This window comes from Phoxinus phoxinus (genome assembly GCF_949152265.1).
Source record: "Phoxinus phoxinus genome assembly, chromosome: 25".
NCBI classification, from domain to species: Eukaryota; Metazoa; Chordata; class Actinopteri; order Cypriniformes; family Leuciscidae; genus Phoxinus; species Phoxinus phoxinus.
Window position 1 is genome coordinate 812412 of NC_136900.1, and position 18657 is coordinate 831068.

At 48.9% G+C, this 18657-nt stretch overlaps 1 protein-coding gene across 1 annotated transcript in view; it reads right to left on the bottom strand.

Annotated features, from left to right (window-relative positions):
* fanca (FA complementation group A) overlaps positions 1-18657 on the bottom strand; it is an 88648-nt gene that overhangs the window by 61161 nt on the left and 8830 nt on the right. The window contains 15 exon segments of the mRNA XM_079603422.1: positions 5368-5444; positions 5753-5802; positions 5906-5966; positions 6040-6122; positions 8850-8909; positions 8998-9093; positions 9166-9276; positions 11098-11231; positions 11306-11447; positions 13484-13560; positions 13869-13981; positions 14432-14486; positions 15238-15330; positions 17965-18071; positions 18234-18301. Coding sequence (XP_079459548.1) covers positions 5368-5444; positions 5753-5802; positions 5906-5966; positions 6040-6122; positions 8850-8909; positions 8998-9093; positions 9166-9276; positions 11098-11231; positions 11306-11447; positions 13484-13560; positions 13869-13981; positions 14432-14486; positions 15238-15330; positions 17965-18071; positions 18234-18301 — 1327 coding nt within the window.

Genomic DNA, 18657 nt, shown 5'->3' on the forward strand with positions numbered 1-18657 from the left:
TCATGATGTGGTGAAGGTCATGATGTGGTGAAGGACATGATGTGGTGAAGGACATGATGTGGTGAAGGACATGATGTGGTGAAGGACATGATGTGGTGAAGGACATGATGTGGTGAAGGACATGATGTGGTGAAGGACATGATGTGGTGAAGGTCATGATGTGGTGAAGGACATGATGTGGTGAAGGACATGATGTGGTGAAGGACATGATGTGGTGAAGGACATGATGTGGTGAAGGTCATGATGTGGTGAAGGACATGATGTGGTGAAGGACATGATGTGGTGAAGGACATGATGTGGTGAAGGACATGATGTGGTGAAGGTCATGATGTGGTGAAGGACATGATGTGGTGAAGGACATGATGTGGTGAAGGACATGATGTGGTGAAGGACATGATGTGGTGAAGGTCATGATGTGGTGAAGGACATGATGTGGTGAAGGTCATGATGTGGTGGAGGTCATGATGTGGTGAAGGACATGATGTGGTGAAGGTCATGATGTGGTGAAGGACATGATGTGGTGAAGGACATGATGTGGTGAAGGACATGATGTGGTGAAGGACATGATGTGGTGAAGGTCATGATGTGGTGAAGGACATGATGTGGTGAAGGTCATGATGTGGTGAAGGTCATGATGTGGTGAAGGACATGATGTGGTGAAGGTCATGATGTGGTGAAGGTCATGATGTGGTGAAGGACATGATGTGGTGAAGGTCATGATGTGGTGAAGGACATGATGTGGTGAAGGTCATGATGTGGTGAAGGACATGATGTGGTGAAGGTCATGATGTGGTGAAGGTCATGATGTGGTGAAGGTCATGATGTGGTGAAGGACATGATGTGGTGAAGGACATGATGTGGTGAAGGTCATGATGTGGTGAAGGTCATGATGTGGTGAAGGTCATGATGTGGTGAAGGTCATGATGTGGTGAAGGTCATGATGTGGTGAAGGACATGATGTGGTGAAGGACATGATGTGGTGAAGGACATGATGTGGTGAAGGTCATGATGTGGTGAAGGACATGATGTGGTGAAGGTCATGATGTGGTGAAGGTCATGATGTGGTGAAGGTCATGATGTGGTGAAGGACATGATGTGGTGAAGGTCATGATGTGGTGAAGGTCATGATGTGGTGAAGGTCATGATGTGGTGAAGGACATGATGTGGTGAAGGACATGATGTGGTGAAGGACATGATGTGGTGAAGGTCATGATGTGGTGAAGGACATGATGTGGTGAAGGACATGATGTGGTGAAGGTCATGATGTGGTGAAGGTCATGATGTGGTGAAGGTCATGATGTGGTGAAGGACATGATGTGGTGAAGGACATGATGTGGTGAAGGACATGATGTGGTGAAGGTCATGATGTGGTGAAGGACATGATGTGGTGAAGGTCATGATGTGGTGAAGGACATGATGTGGTGAAGGTCATGATGTGGTGAAGGACATGATGTGGTGAAGGTCATGATGTGGTGAAGGACATGATGTGGTGAAGGTCATGATGTGGTGAAGGACATGATGTGGTGAAGGTCATGATGTGGTGAAGGTCATGATGTGGTGAAGGTCATGATGTGGTGAAGGTCATGATGTGGTGAAGGTCATGATGTGGTGAAGGACATGATGTGGTGAAGGTCATGATGTGGTGAAGGTCATGATGTGGTGAAGGACATGATGTGGTGAAGGACATGATGTGGTGAAGGTCATGATGTGGTGAAGGTCATGATGTGGTGAAGGTCATGATGTGGTGAAGGACATGATGTGGTGAAGGTCATGATGTGGTGAAGGACATGATGTGGTGAAGGTCATGATGTGGTGAAGGTCATGATGTGGTGAAGGTCATGATGTGGTGAAGGACATGATGTGGTGAAGGTCATGATGTGGTGAAGGTCATGATGTGGTGAAGGTCATGATGTGGTGAAGGACATGATGTGGTGAAGGACATGATGTGGTGAAGGACATGATGTGGTGAAGGTCATGATGTGGTGAAGGTCATGATGTGGTGAAGGTCATGATGTGGTGAAGGACATGATGTGGTGAAGGACATGATGTGGTGAAGGACATGAAGGACATGATGTGGTGAAGGACATGATGTGGTGAAGGACATGATGTGGTGAAGGTCATGATGTGGTGAAGGTCATGATGTGGTGAAGGACATGATGTGGTGAAGGACATGATGTGGTGAAGGACATGATGTGGTGAAGGTCATGATGTGGTGAAGGTCATGATGTGGTGAAGGTCATGATGTGGTGAAGGTCATGATGTGGTGAAGGACATGATGTGGTGAAGGACATGATGTGGTGAAGGACATGATGTGGTGAAGGTCATGATGTGGTGAAGGTCATGATGTGGTGAAGGTCATGATGTGGTGAAGGTCATGATGTGGTGAAGGACATGATGTGGTGAAGGTCATGATGTGGTGAAGGACATGATGTGGTGAAGGTCATGATGTGGTGAAGGTCATGATGTGGTGAAGGTCATGATGTGGTGAAGGACATGATGTGGTGAAGGACATGATGTGGTGAAGGACATGATGTGGTGAAGGTCATGATGTGGTGAAGGTCATGATGTGGTGAAGGACATGATGTGGTGAAGGACATGATGTGGTGAAGGACATGATGTGGTGAAGGACATGATGTGGTGAAGGACATGATGTGGTGAAGGTCATGATGTGGTGAAGGTCATGATGTGGTGAAGGTCATGATGTGGTGAAGGACATGATGTGGTGAAGGTCATGATGTGGTGAAGGTCATGATGTGGTGAAGGTCATGATGTGGTGAAGGACATGATGTGGTGAAGGACATGATGTGGTGAAGGACATGATGTGGTGAAGGACATGATGTGGTGAAGGACATGATGTGGTGAAGGTCATGATGTGGTGAAGGACATGATGTGGTGAAGGACATGATGTGGTGAAGGACATGATGTGGTGAAGGTCATGATGTGGTGAAGGTCATGATGTGGTGAAGGTCATGATGTGGTGAAGGACATGATGTGGTGAAGGTCATGATGTGGTGAAGGTCATGATGTGGTGAAGGACATGATGTGGTGAAGGTCATGATGTGGTGAAGGTCATGATGTGGTGAAGGTCATGATGTGGTGAAGGACATGATGTGGTGAAGGACATGATGTGGTGAAGGACATGATGTGGTGAAGGTCATGATGTGGTGAAGGTCATGATGTGGTGAAGGTCATGATGTGGTGAAGGACATGATGTGGTGAAGGACATGATGTGGTGAAGGACATGATGTGGTGAAGGTCATGATGTGGTGAAGGTCATGATGTGGTGAAGGTCATGATGTGGTGAAGGTCATGATGTGGTGAAGGACATGATGTGGTGAAGGTCATGATGTGGTGAAGGTCATGATGTGGTGAAGGTCATGATGTGGTGAAGGACATGATGTGGTGAAGGTCATGATGTGGTGAAGGACATGATGTGGTGAAGGTCATGATGTGGTGAAGGTCATGATGTGGTGAAGGTCATGATGTGGTGAAGGTCATGATGTGGTGAAGGTCATGATGTGGTGAAGGTCATGATGTGGTGAAGGTCATGATGTGGTGAAGGACATGATGTGGTGAAGGTCATGATGTGGTGAAGGTCATGATGTGGTGAAGGTCATGATGTGGTGAAGGACATGATGTGGTGAAGGACATGATGTGGTGAAGGACATGATGTGGTGAAGGTCATGATGTGGTGAAGGTCATGATGTGGTGAAGGACATGATGTGGTGAAGGACATGATGTGGTGAAGGTCATGATGTGGTGAAGGTCATGATGTGGTGAAGGTCATGATGTGGTGAAGGTCATGATGTGGTGAAGGACATGATGTGGTGAAGGACATGATGTGGTGAAGGACATGATGTGGTGAAGGACATGATGTGGTGAAGGTCATGATGTGGTGAAGGACATGATGTGGTGAAGGTCATGATGTGGTGAAGGTCATGATGTGGTGAAGGACATGATGTGGTGAAGGTCATGATGTGGTGAAGGTCATGATGTGGTGAAGGACATGATGTGGTGAAGGACATGATGTGGTGAAGGACATGATGTGGTGAAGGACATGATGTGGTGAAGGTCATGATGTGGTGAAGGACATGATGTGGTGAAGGTCATGATGTGGTGAAGGTCATGATGTGGTGAAGGACATGATGTGGTGAAGGACATGATGTGGTGAAGGACATGATGTGGTGAAGGACATGATGTGGTGAAGGTCATGATGTGGTGAAGGTCATGATGTGGTGAAGGACATGATGTGGTGAAGGTCATGATGTGGTGAAGGTCATGATGTGGTGAAGGACATGATGTGGTGAAGGACATGATGTGGTGAAGGACATGATGTGGTGAAGGACATGATGTGGTGAAGGACATGATGTGGTGAAGGTCATGATGTGGTGAAGGACATGATGTGGTGAAGGACATGATGTGGTGAAGGACATGATGTGGTGAAGGTCATGATGTGGTGAAGGTCATGATGTGGTGAAGGTCATGATGTGGTGAAGGACATGATGTGGTGAAGGACATGATGTGGTGAAGGACATGATGTGGTGAAGGACATGATGTGGTGAAGGTCATGATGTGGTGAAGGTCATGATGTGGTGAAGGACATGATGTGGTGAAGGTCATGATGTGGTGAAGGACATGATGTGGTGAAGGACATGATGTGGTGAAGGTCATGATGTGGTGAAGGTCATGATGTGGTGAAGGTCATGATGTGGTGAAGGACATGATGTGGTGAAGGACATGATGTGGTGAAGGACATGATGTGGTGAAGGACATGATGTGGTGAAGGTCATGATGTGGTGAAGGTCATGATGTGGTGAAGGACATGATGTGGTGAAGGTCATGATGTGGTGAAGGACATGATGTGGTGAAGGTCATGATGTGGTGAAGGACATGATGTGGTGAAGGTCATGATGTGGTGAAGGACATGATGTGGTGAAGGTCATGATGTGGTGAAGGTCATGATGTGGTGAAGGACATGATGTGGTGAAGGTCATGATGTGGTGAAGGTCATGATGTGGTGAAGGTCATGATGTGGTGAAGGTCATGATGTGGTGAAGGTCATGATGTGGTGAAGGTCATGATGTGGTGAAGGTCATGATGTGGTGAAGGACATGATGTGGTGAAGGTCATGATGTGGTGAAGGTCATGATGTGGTGAAGGTCATGATGTGGTGAAGGACATGATGTGGTGAAGGTCATGATGTGGTGAAGGTCATGATGTGGTGAAGGTCATGATGTGGTGAAGGTCATGATGTGGTGAAGGTCATGATGTGGTGAAGGTCATGATGTGGTGAAGGTCATGATGTGGTGAAGGACTGTTGCCCTGTGTGATAATTAATACAACGAGTAATAATGTGATTATGAGCACCTTGCTTCTGCCGGTGCGTCTCTCTCTGACAGGAGTGTGTGTACGACGTGTAGAGCGCAGCCGGGATCTTATCGGCCCTACACACACACACACACACAGATCATCAACACACACACACATACACACACACACACACACACACACACACACAGAGAAGATCAACACACACACACACACACTAACTAACACACACACACTATAGAGAAGAGTAGAGTGTTACACTGTCAGGGGGAAGCACACTAATAACACACACACAGACACAGACACACACACACACACTATAGAGAAGAGTAGAGTGTTACACTGTCAGGGGGAAGCACACTAATAACACACACACAGACACACACACACACACACACACACACACACACACAGCGACACCTACTTCTTCAAGGCCTCAATGAAGCTCATTCTGGCATCTGACGTCACAGGAAGCTGTCATGAAGAGAGGTGAGCATTACAGAGCAGTGAAGGGACAGCCGTGTGTGTGTGTGTGTGTGTGTGTGTGTGTGTGTGTCTGAGAGAGGATGATACTCACCGCACGCGGAGAGAGAAGAGCAGGCAGGAATCGAGACAGGAAATACGGCCTCCTAAAGATACTGAAGACACGGAAAACACCCCTCAGAAAAGAGTTTCGGAAGTGTGTGTGTGTGTGTGTGAGAGAGAGAGTACCTGGCCTCTATCACTGTCGCTGGAATCTTATTGGTGCTCATGAAGAGAGTTACGGCCTTCTCCACATCCTGCTGAGCTGGACACTGAAACACACACACACACACACACACCAGATCAGGGCTGAACTCTCCACTACTCTGAGCCTCAGTCAAACGAACATAATATCTGAACAAACATAATCCTCAGATCCGGACGCCATTATAATAAACCGTATACATGATTCCAGCGCTGAGACTCAAACCTGCTGTTCAACTGGAGGAACACTCCTACATACGTCCTGTCGTCTGCAGATGTCAGTGGGCGGGGCCTGTAGTATCAGTGGGCGGGGCCTGTAGTATCAGTGGGCGGACCTCTAGTAACAGTGGACGGGCCTCTAGTAACAGTGGGTGGGCCTCTAGTAACAGTGGGCGTGGCCTCTAGTATCAGTGGGCGGGCCTCTAGTATCAGTGGGCGGGGCCTGTAGTATCAGTGGGCGGACCTCTAGTATCAGTGGGCGGACCTCTAGTATCAGTGGGCGGACCTCTAGTATCAGTGGGCGGACCTCTAGTATCAGTGGGCGGGCCTCTAGTAACAGTGGGCGGGCCTCTAGTAACAGTGGGCGGGCCTCTAGTAACAGTGGGCGGGCCTCTAGTAACAGTGGGCGGGCCTCTAGTAACAGTGGGCGGGCCTCTAGTAACAGTGGGCGGGCCTCTAGTATCAGTGGGCGGACCTCTAGTATCAGTGGGCGGGCCTCTAGTAACAGTGGGCGGGCCTCTAGTAACAGTGGGCGGGCCTCTAGTAACAGTGGGCGGGCCTCTAGTAACAGTGGGCGGGCCTCTAGTAACAGTGGGCGGGCCTCTAGTAACAGTGGGCGGGCCTCTAGTAACAGTGGGCGGGCCTCTAGTAACAGTGGGCGGGCCTCTAGTAACAGTGGGCGGGCCTCTAGTAACAGTGGGCGGGCCTCTAGTAACAGTGGGCGGGCCTCTAGTAACAGTGGGCGGGCTTCTAGTAACAGTGGGCGGGCCTCTAGTAACAGTGGGCATGGCCTGTAGTATCAGTGGGCGGGGCCTGTAGTATCAGTGGGCGGACCTCTAGTAACAGTGGACGGGCCTCTAGTAACAGTGGGCGTGGCCTGTAGTATCAGTGGGCGGGCCTCTAGTATCAGTGGGCGGACCTCTAGTATCAGTGGGCGGACCTCTAGTATCAGTGGGCGGGCCTCTAGTATCAGTGGGCGGGCCTCTAGTATCAGTGGGCGGGCCTCTAGTAACAGTGGGCGGGCCTCTAGTAACAGTGGGCGGGCCTCTAGTAACAGTGGGCGGGCCTCTAGTAACAGTGGGCGGGCCTCTAGTAACAGTGGGCGGGCCTCTAGTAACAGTGGGCGGGCCTCTAGTAACAGTGGGCGGGCCTCTAGTAACAGTGGGCGGGCCTCTAGTAACAGTGGGCGGGCCTCTAGTAACAGTGGGCGGGCCTCTAGTAACAGTGGGCGGGCGGGCTTCTAGTAACAGTGGGCGGGCGGGCCTCTAGTAACAGTGGGCGGGCGGGCCTCTAGTAACAGTGGGCGGGCGGGCCTCTAGTAACAGTGGGCGGGCGGGCCTCTAGTAACAGTGGGCGGGCGGGCCTCTAGTAACAGTGGGCGGGCGGGCCTCTAGTAACAGTGGGCGGGCGGGCCTCTAGTAACAGTGGGCGGGCGGGCCTCTAGTAACAGTGGGCGGGCGGGCCTCTAGTAACAGTGGGCGGGCGGGCCTCTAGTAACAGTGGGCGGGCGGGCCTCTAGTAACAGTGGGCGGGCGGGCCTCTAGTAACAGTGGGCGGGCGGGCCTCTAGTAACAGTGGGCGGGCGGGCCTCTAGTGACAGTGGGCGGGCGGGCCTCTAGTGACAGTGGGCGGGCGGGCCTCTAGTGACAGTGGGCGGGCGGGCCTCTAGTAACAGTGGGCGGGCCTCTAGTAACAGTGGGCGGGCCTCTAGTAACAGTGGGCGGGCCTCTAGTAACAGTGGGCGGGCCTCTAGTAACAGTGGGCGGGCCTCTAGTAACAGTGGGCGGGCCTCTAGTAACAGTGGGCGGGCCTCTAGTAACAGTGGGCGGGCCTCTAGTAACAGTGGGCGGGCCTCTAGTAACAGTGGGCGGGCCTCTAGTAACAGTGGGCGGGCCTCTAGTAACAGTTGGCGGGCCTCTAGTAACAGTGGGCGGGCCTCTAGTAACAGTGGGCGGGCCTCTAGTAACAGTGGGCGTGGCCTGTAGTATCAGTGGGCGGGCCTCTAGTAACAGTGGGCGTGGCCTGTAGTATCAGTGGGCGGGCCTCTAGTAACAGTGGGCGTGGCCTGTAGTATCAGTGGGCGGGCCTCTAGTAACAGTGGGCGTGGCCTCTAGTAACAGTGGGCGTGGCCTCTAGTAACAGTGGGCGTGGCCTCTAGTAACAGTGGGCATGGCCTGTAGTATCAGTGGGCGTGGTTTGTAGTATCAGTGGGCATGGATTGTGGTATCAGTGGGCGGGGCCTGTAGTATCAGTGGGCGTGGCTTGTAGTATCAGTGGGTGGGCCCTGGTTTGATGTGTAACTATTGGTCGATGTCTTGCTCTGGAGGCGGGCTTATGCAAATGTATTTGCCAGTGTGACGTAAAAGATCCCAGAATATCAGAACGAGCTGTTTCTGAGCTTTATTAAATAAAACTGTTTATAATGAAGATAAAGTTTTAAACTATTAATCTTGCAGGATGTTTTGATGTTTCAAAGCCTGCTTATATGTCAACAGATCAAGGCAAGTTTGACTCCTCAAGTCACGAGCCCTTTGATCAGTGCTAGACCTGGAGAAGACTCAGGTCACGTGACTTACTTCAACCGCACCGGCGGAGCCGTTCACCACCTCGAAGATGCCCGTGTCCTCCAGCGACACCTGCACACACACACACACACACACACACACACACGTCAGTCCCGCAGAAGCACATGCTTCCGCTGCGCTGGAGGCGGCGCTCTCTGACCTTCAGATCCCGCAGGCGTGTCCTGGCGAGCGAGACGTACTCCTGCAGCAGCGAGCGGTGCTTCCCCCCGACCAGCGGCGGGTGCATGACGTGGACCTGGAGAGCACAGCACACGACACGTCACACGCGGCACTCAGCACGGGGCGCTCAGACCGCGGACACACTGACCTTCAGATACTGCGGCCGCTCGAAGGGCACCAGGTCCGACAGGAACTTCAGCAGGAACAGTGTGGACTTCCTGCTTTTAGCGTGGAAACTGCTGGACCCACCAAACGACAGCTGGCAAAGAAAACCTCAGATCAACCACAGAACATCAGAAATCATGAACCCTGGAGCTGGGTTGATGAGCGAGGCAAAAATGACTGGCCCTTTAAATTGCATGTAATCTCACTATGAAATCACCAAATATAGCATTTAATCTTAACTTGTTTTCTTTTTGTGTATTTCTTAGTGGATGTGCCTCAATGATCTGAGCTCGGGCACCTCAGTTTAAGAGTAAGGTTTTCCTTTCACCCAAAACTACTAAGATCACAACAACATACAAAACATGTGAAAGAAAACTCGACTAAATACAGTCCAATACAGCATAACGAGAGATTGAGAAACTGCTCATTATTGCCTGGGAACACCACAGTATGGCAAGTGGGAAAACCACAAAAGTACAAGAATTATCAGGGAATGTTGGGAAGTTGTGTGGAAGCTTGTTTCCGCCACAGAATAAAAAATAATAAAGGTAATTGCAATTTTTTTTTTCTTCTCACAATTGCAAGTTTACATCTCGGAATTCGCAATTGCGAGTTGTAAAGTCAGAATTGCGAGTTGTAAAGTCAGAATTGCGAGTTGTAAAGTCAGAATTGCGAGTTGTAAAGTCAGAAGTGCGAGTTGTAAAGTCAGAACTGCGAGTTGTAAAGTCAGAATTGCGAGTTGTAAAGTCAGAATTGCGAGTTGTAAAGTCAGAACTGCGAGTTGTAAAGTCAGAACTGCGAGTTGTAAAGTCAGAATTGCGAGTTGTAAAGTCAGAACTGCGAGTTGTAAAGTCAGAATTGCGAGTTGTAAAGTCAGAACTGCGAGTTGTAAAGTCAGAACTGCGAGTTGTAAAGTCAGAACTGCGAGTTGTAAAGTCAGAACTGCGAGTTGTAAAGTCAGAACTGCGAGTTGTAAAGTCAGAACTGCGAGTTGTAAAGTCAGAACTGCGAGTTGTAAAGTCAGAACTGCGAGTTGTAAAGTCAGAATTGCGAGTTGTAAAGTCAGAATTGCGAGTTGTAAAGTCAGAACTGCGAGTTGTAAAGTCAGAACTGCGAGTTGTAAAGTCAGAAGTGCGAGTTGTAAAGTCAGAAGTGCGAGTTGTAAAGTCAGAAGTGTGAGTTGTAAAGTCAGAAGTGTGAGTTGTAAAGTCAGAAGTGCGAGTTGTAAAGTCAGAATTGCGAGTTGTAAAGTCAGAAGTGCGAGTTGTAAAGTCAGAACTGCGAGTTGTAAAGTCAGAACTGCGAGTTGTAAAGTCAGAATTGCGAGTTGTAAAGTCAGAACTGCGAGTTGTAAAGTCAGAATTTCGAGTTGTAAAGTCAGAATTGCGAGTTGTAAAGTCAGAACTGCGAGTTGTAAAGTCAGAACTGCGAGTTGTAAAGTCAGAACTGCGAGTTGTAAAGTCAGAATTTCGAGTTGTAAAGTCAGAAGTGCGAGTTGTAAAGTCAGAAGTGTGAGTTGTAAAGTCAGAAGTGTGAGTTGTAAAGTCAGAAGTGCGAGTTGTAAAGTCAGAATTGCGAGTTGTAAAGTCAGAAGTGCGAGTTGTAAAGTCAGAATTGCGAGTTGTAAAGTCAGAAGTGCGAGTTGTAAAGTCAGAAGTGCGAGTTGTAAAGTCAGAAGTGCGAGTTGTAAAGTCAGAAGTGCGAGTTGTAAAGTCAGAAGTGCGAGTTGTAAAGTCAGAATTGCGAGTTGTAAAGTCAGAATTGCGAGTTGTAAAGTCAGAATTGCGAGTTGTAAAGTCAGAATTGCGAGTTGTAAAGTCAGAATTGCGAGTTGTAAAGTCAGAAGTGTGAGCAAAGCCAGTCAGTTTTAGTCCAGTATGGTTTAGCGCGCGAGTGCTGGTAGCGGACGACTGACCTTAAACCAGTCGCTGTACGAGGGGAAGACGGCGGGACCCTCGAGAGACGCCTGGCGGGACAGCAGGAACAGCGAGACCATCTTCTCCACATCACAGCCGAGACACGAGGACCTCAGCAGCCGGGTCAGCAGATCTGAACACACACACGGGTCAGGACTGCCTCCGCAGAAGCGTGAGAGCTGTGTGTGTGTGTGTGTGTGTGTGTACCTGTGAGGCGGCTCTGCGTCTGCGCATCATGAACCAGCAGGTGCGACACACACGACAGCACGTGACGCCAGTTCACCTCGTGTGTCTCTAACACCCGCTGCAGCTGGTCCAACACACACTCCACGCTGAAGACGACACAGATCTGACACACACACACACACACACACACACACACGCACGCGCACACACACGCAGGATGGAATCTGATCAGATGTCAGTTTGTATTGTTCATCAGCAGGAGAACACATGATTGTGGATCCAGTGCTATTGTGCCGTCATCATTATGGTTGTGGTGTGGACTCAACTATTCTCTTAAAGGATTAGTTCACCTCAAGATGAACATGTCCTGATAGTTTACTCACCCCAATGCCATCCAAGATGTTCGTGTCTTTCCTTCTTCAGTGGAAAAGAAATTAAGTTTTTTGAGGAAACATTTCAGGATTTTTCTCCACACAATGGACTTCAACCGCAACCGACATGTTGAAGTCCAGATCAGTGCGGTCTCTGCAGATCCAGCTGAGGAATCGGCTCTTATCCAGAGAAACCATCGGGCATTTTATAAAAAATATAAATACTTTTTAACCACAAATGCCCGTCTTGTACCATCTCCGAGATGCGCTACGTATTACGTCATCACGTCGGAAAGGTCACGAAAAAATAAAATAACAATAATCATAATCGGAGAACACAAACTAATGACTTGACCCGTGACCTTTCCAACGTGATGACGTAACGCCTGGCGCGTCCCAGACCAGCACTAGACGAACAATTCGCCTTTGGCTAAGCCACGCCCTAGAATGTAGATTGACCAATCACAGAGCAGCAAGAACGAGCTCCACAGCGGTCCGACACTTCTTCACAGCGCTCCATTGACTTTAACACCGGCGGCTCATATGTTTGGTCTCGGCAGGCTATTACCGTCGTAGTTTTATCAGAGATATGGTTAAGCGTTGTGTCTGGGGCGTTTGTAACACAGATACGTGTTTCCCAGAGAGGTTGGAGGAGGTGTCCGTTTTTCCCTTCCCAAAACCAGCAAATCCTGACAAGTGTCGTCTTTGGATTAAACTGTGTGGACGTCCTCAGTCAGCGAAACCCCTCAAGATCAACAACACACTTCTGTGTTTTAACCTCACTGTGAAGTTACACTAGTTAAGACAGGTTTATGCTGGTTTATGTCATGATTTCTGTTCTCTGCCCTAACGTTAATTGTTGAAACGCTAGCACACACTGCTAATAAACACAGCTTTATACTGGCGTAGTCCGTTTGCTTTGTAATAACGATTATAGAAGTGAATAGAGACCAGCTCTGCATGAACAGTGTTGCTCCTGATATTGTGAGTCCCAGCCTCCGTCTCCATTAGGATATGCGGTGGGTCATGTGACTGTGACCGTTATGATTTTGCCTCTATTTGGATCTTGTTGTTGTTGCGTTTCACCGTATGTCTTGAATATAGCCTTCGAACGCACACTGCAGCCGCTTCTGCCTACTTCTATCAGACACTTTATTTGCTGCTTCATAAAAGTTTGATAAAAGTTCAGCAGGAAGAGCGTCACAGCATAAGCCATGTTGATACCAAACCAGAGCCCAGATGAAGTTGACGGACGTAGCAACAGTAACTAAGGGGGGCGGGGCTTAGCCAAAGGTGAATTGTGGTTAAAAAGTATATACATTTTTATATTTTTTATAAAATGCCGATGGTTTCTCTGGATAAGAGCCGATTCCTCAGCTGGATCTGCAGAGACCGCACTGATCTGGACTTCAACATGTCGGTTGCGGTTGAAGTCCATTGTGTGGAGAAAAATCCTGAAATGTTTCCTCAAAAAACTTAATTTCTTTTCCACTGAAGAAGGAAAGACATGAACATCTTGGATGGCATTGGGGTGAGTAAACTATCAGGAAATGTTCATCTTGAGGTGAACTAATCCTTTAATACTATATCTTTACATTTTCCTCCTTGGTGTCTCTCTTTCCTATAAACCACATTTACTGCCGGTAATTTAGATTTCACAACACAGCAACTCAGAAGGAGAAGCAAAACCAAGTGAGCCTTCATACTGAATCTCTGAGAGACGAGCAGAAGCGCCTTTATCTAAAGACATCTACACATGACACTCCATGAGTAAGCTCAGGTGACTCTGTGTAAACGATGAGCTCAAAGTTCACGTAAAGCCGCTTACCTTGCAGAAGAGAGCCGTCAGTAGCGGAGGGGTTTTAGCAAAGCTCCAGTCACTCTGTGTGGCGATGGCATCTGACACTGCACACATCACAATTACACACCTATCAAACAGCCGTACAGGTGATCTCACACACACACACACACACACACACACACACACACACACACACACACACACACTTTCTCCAGGTTACATTAAGTCAGTGACTTTAGAACTGAGTCATTGGAACAATCACTCGACAGATTTGTTTCTGAAACTCATACTGTACTGGCAGAATGTACAGGCTATTCACTCGTTTATTATTCAAACAACAATGATCCGCCCTTGATTATTGCAAAACCAGGAGGCCCAATAGTGAAGCAGTGAAATCTGCCTGAAGTCTCACCTTTAAAGACGGGTTGGTGTGTGAGAACGCGCATGAGCGAGTGTGTGAAGAACCGCTGCAGTGTGTCTTCAGAAACACACACACCGAACACTGAGGCATCGAACACCTGAACCCTGAATCACAACAAACACGAGGATCACACACACACACACACACACACACACACACACACACTGAATAATGCAGGAGTCGCTCCATGCCAAGCCCAACACGGATTCCCAGAGTGGATTATTGATTTTCAGGGATGAAATATTAATGCATCTGAAAGCTTCCAACTCTGAAGTGGATGCAGATTTATATGCAAAAAAAAATTTTTTTATAACAAATGTTATTTCTTGGCTAAGAGAATTTGACTTATCCGTTAAATAAATGTAAAATCCTGGAAAACTGCAGTTTGGAGTTTGAAACTTCACCAGAACTGGGAACACAGTTTCAGAAATCATAACCCAGGGGTGCAGAGTTCTGGAGACCAGAGTGACTCTTGAGAAGCACGAGAAGAAACCCGTTTGATTTGGCATCCTGACCCCTGACCCTCACTGAACCGTTATTGATCAGGCATTCACCAGAGCGCAGCGGCTGACGTCTGCGAGTCTTTATCACCCAGTGTGTCCAGCAGCCCTGGGCAGAACACACACTCATGTTATTAGATAGTGCAGAACACACACTCATGTTATTAGATGAAGACAGAACACATGAAGTAAAGTGTAGCAATGTAAAGCATTCGTTTCCTTCCGAATGAAGATTTCCTGATCATTTACTCTCCATACTTACTACTCTAAGTACGTACTTTACCCACTAATGCTGGTCTTGCACTGGCTGTGATGTGCCACATATCAGGTTTAAAGGTCACGCGTGTTCCGGTTCAGAAATGTAAGAAATATGAAGAAAAATCTAATTTTCAACAACTTCAAAATCGGCCGACATCGTTGTTTTACCTTTTATTATTATTTTTTTTTGTAAATGCCGTTTGATTTAGTCTTAGCTCGTTGGCTTTGTAAACACTGGGTCTGTTCTTCCGCCGACGTCACACTTGACCTTTCACCCTGATGACGTGATGTGTGGCGCATCGCAGCGAGTGCAAGTCCAGCATTAGTGGTTAAAAGTTTATAAGTGTGTATTTTGTTATAAAATGGCCGCTGGTTTCTCTAGATAAGACTCTTATTCCTCGGCTGGATCGTGTCGACCCGCTGGACCATTGCAGTCACTATATGGAGAACATCTGGAGTGTGTTCCTCACACACCTGCATTTGTTTTCGACTGACGAAAGAAAGGCGTTCAGCACATCTCGGATGCGTGGGGAGAGTAAAGGATCAGGAAGTGCTGATTCTGAAGTGCACTGCTGGTTAGAGACAGACAGTCAGAGACTCACAGGTCATCATGGTGTCCAGGATTGAGCCGCAGGTCTCAGAGAGTGTGTGACTGGAGTCTTCAAAGGCCCTCCGCACCAGAACACACACCACAGCTGCAACACACACACACACACACACATCACTGCAGCTCGGCATGATGGGAAACGGGCCCGTTGTACCCAAATGAACAATACAGGGAAAAGTTGATCATAAACTGAAACTATGGATGTTTTTGCCATCACACACTTGAAACCTGGATGAACAATGTATTAATATAAAATTATATAATGTTATGTTTCAAAGTGTGTGATATATGAAAGCTTGTTTACTCATTATTTGCATACATACATTTTTATGTGTGACATTCTGTTCTATTATTGGTGTAACTTTATTATTTTTATTTAATTTATTATTTATTATAATAAACAGGGTCTGTAGTACCAGTGGGCGGATCTGTAGTACCAGTGGGCGGATCTGTAGTACCAGTGGGCGGATCTGTAGTATCAGTGGGCGGGTCTGTAGTACAAGTGGGCAGGGCTCTAGAACCAGTGGGTGGGTCTGTAGTACCAGAGGTCGGGTCTGTAGTATCAGTGGGCAGGGCCTTTAGTACCAGTGGGCGGATCTGTAGTACAAGTGGGCGGGGTCTCTAGTACCAGTTGGCAGTCCTCTAGTACAAGTGGGCGGGGCCTATATTATTAGTGGGCGGGTCTGTAGTACAAGTGGGCGGGGTCTCTAGTACCAGTCGGCGGGGCCTCTAGTACAAGTGGACGGGTCTGTAGTACCAGTGGGCGGGCCTCTAGTACCAGTGGGTGGGTCTGTAGTACCAGAGGTCGGGTCTGTAGTATCAGTGGGCAGGGCCTTTCGTACCAGTGGCCGGGTCTGTAGTACAAGTGGGCGGGGTCTCTAGTACCAGTTGGCGGGGCCTCTAGTACAAGTGGGCGGGGCCTATATTATTAGTGGGCGGGTCTGTAGTACAAGTGGGCGGGGTCTCTAGTACCAGTCGGCGGGGCCTCTAGTACAAGTGGGCGGGTTCTAGTACCAGTGGGCGGGCCTCTAGTACCAGTGGGTGGGTCTGTAGTACCAGAGGCTGGGTCTGTAGTATCAGTGGGCAGGGCCTTTCGTACCAGTGGAAGGGTCTGTAGTACAAGTGGGCGGGGTCTCTAGTACCAGTTGGCGGGGCCTCTAGTACAAGTGGGCGGGGCCTATATTACGAGTGGGCGGGTCTGTAGTACAAGTGGGCGGGGTCTCTAGTACCAGTCAGCGGGGCCTCTAGTACAAGTGGGCGGGGCCTATATTACGAGTGGGCGGGTCTGTAGTACAAGTGGGCGGGGTCTCTAGTACCAGTCAGCGGGGCTTCTAGTACCAGTCGGCGAGGCCTCTAGTACAAGTGGGCGGGGCCTATATTACGAGTGGGCGGGTCTGTAGTACAAGTGGGCAGGGCCTATAGTACAAGTGGGCGGGTCTCTAGTACCAGTGGGCGGGTCTGTAGTACCAGTGGGCGAGTCTGTAATATCAGTGGGCGGGGCCTGTAGTACCAGTGGGCGGGTCTGTAGTACCAGTGGGCGGCTGTAATATCAGTGGGCGGGGTCTCTAGTACTAGTCAGCGGGGCCTCTAGTACAAGTGGACGGGTCTGTAGTACCAGTGGGCGGGTCTGTAATATCAGTGGGCGGGTCTGTAATATCAGTGGGCGGGTCTGTAGTACCAGTGGGCGGGGTCTCTAGTACCAGTCAGCGGGGCCTCTAGTACAAGTGGACGGGTCTGTAGTACCAGTGGGCGGGTCTGTAGTACCAGTGGGCGGCTGTAATATCAGTGGGCGGGGTCTCTAGTACTAGTCAGCGGGGCCTCTAGTACAAGTGGACGGGTCTGTAGTACCAGTGGGCGGGTCTGTAATATCAGTGGGCGGGTCTGTAATATCAGTGGGCGGGTCTGTAGTACCAGTGGGCGGGGTCTCTAGTACCAGTCAGCGGGGCCTCTAGTACAAGTGGACGGGTCTGTAGTACCAGTGGGCGGGTCTGTAATATCAGTGGGCGGGTCTGTAATATCAGTCGGCAGGGCCTATAGTACAAGTGGGCAGGGCCTATAGTACAAGTGGGCAGGTCTCTAGTACCAGTGGGCGGGTCTGTAGTACCAGTGGGCGAGTCTGTAATATCAGTGGGCGGGGCCTGTAGTACCAGTGGGCGGGTCTGTAGTACCAGTGGGCGGCTGTAATATCAGTGGGCGGGGCCTGTAGTACCAGTGGGCGGGGCCTGTAGTACCAGTGGGCGGGTCTGTAATATCAGTGGGCAGGGCCTCTACTACCAGTGGGCGGGTCTGTAATATCAGTGGGCGGGGCCTGTAGTACCAGTGGGCGGGTCTGTAGTACCAGTGGGCGGGCCTGTAGGGGGCTATGGTGGAATGATGCGTAACTATTGGTCGATGTCTTGCTCTGGAGGCGGGCTTATTAAACTCTTTGTTTATAATGGAGGACGTTTTAAACGATTAATCTTGCAGGAGATTTTAATAGTTCAAAGACTTCTTATATGTCAAAAGATCAAGACAAATTCGATTCCTCATGTCACAACCCCTTTTTTATCACAACATCATTTTTATCTTATTTTATTTTCCTTTTATTAATTTATCTATTTTTGCACTCTTTTCATGTGGTACGGTTTATTAGTATAATTATACGTAATGCTTAGGCAGTTCTGATGTAAAATTATGAAATATAAGCACACTACACACAGACAGTGAGGAGGAAACTTCTTACTGGAGAGAATCTGATGCTGCATCTGCTGTTGATCCGCTGCTGTTGCCATGGAGACACACAGATCTCTGAGCTGCTCCGTGATCCACGAGCTCACCGATGCTGCGTCTCTGATCAGACACACCACATGATCAGCCTGTGTGTGTGTGTGTGTGTGTGTGCGTGTGTGTGTGTGTGTGTGTGTGTGCGTGTGCGAGTGATACCTGTGCAGCAGGAAGTCCAGCGTGAGGATGTTGTGTGTGTGTGTGTGTGTGTGTGCGTGTGTGTGATACCTGTGCAGCAGGAAGTCCAGCGTGAGGATGTTGTGTGTGTGTAGATGATACGTCAGCTCCAGCACAGGCTGTGTGAGCGCAGAAACACAGCTTTAGATAAAACATTTACATTCAACCTGATAAACAAACAGTAGGAAATTTAAGTAAATCAAATGTGGAGGATATTAACGGCTATGGTGCGTTCACACGGGACGCGAATAGCGCGTCAGGCGCGAGTGATTTCAATGTTAAGTCAATGCAAAGACGCGCTACACGCGTAAAAAAATCCTGCGGCGCGAATGAGGCGTAGAGTGCAGCGCGGTAGACACGAATACGCCTCGTTCGCGCGAATGGCGCGTTAAGCGCGAATGATTTTATGTAGTGCTTTTTGGGCATTCACGCACGCGTTTGACGCAATTCGCGCGTCTGCCGCCCGAGTTGAAAA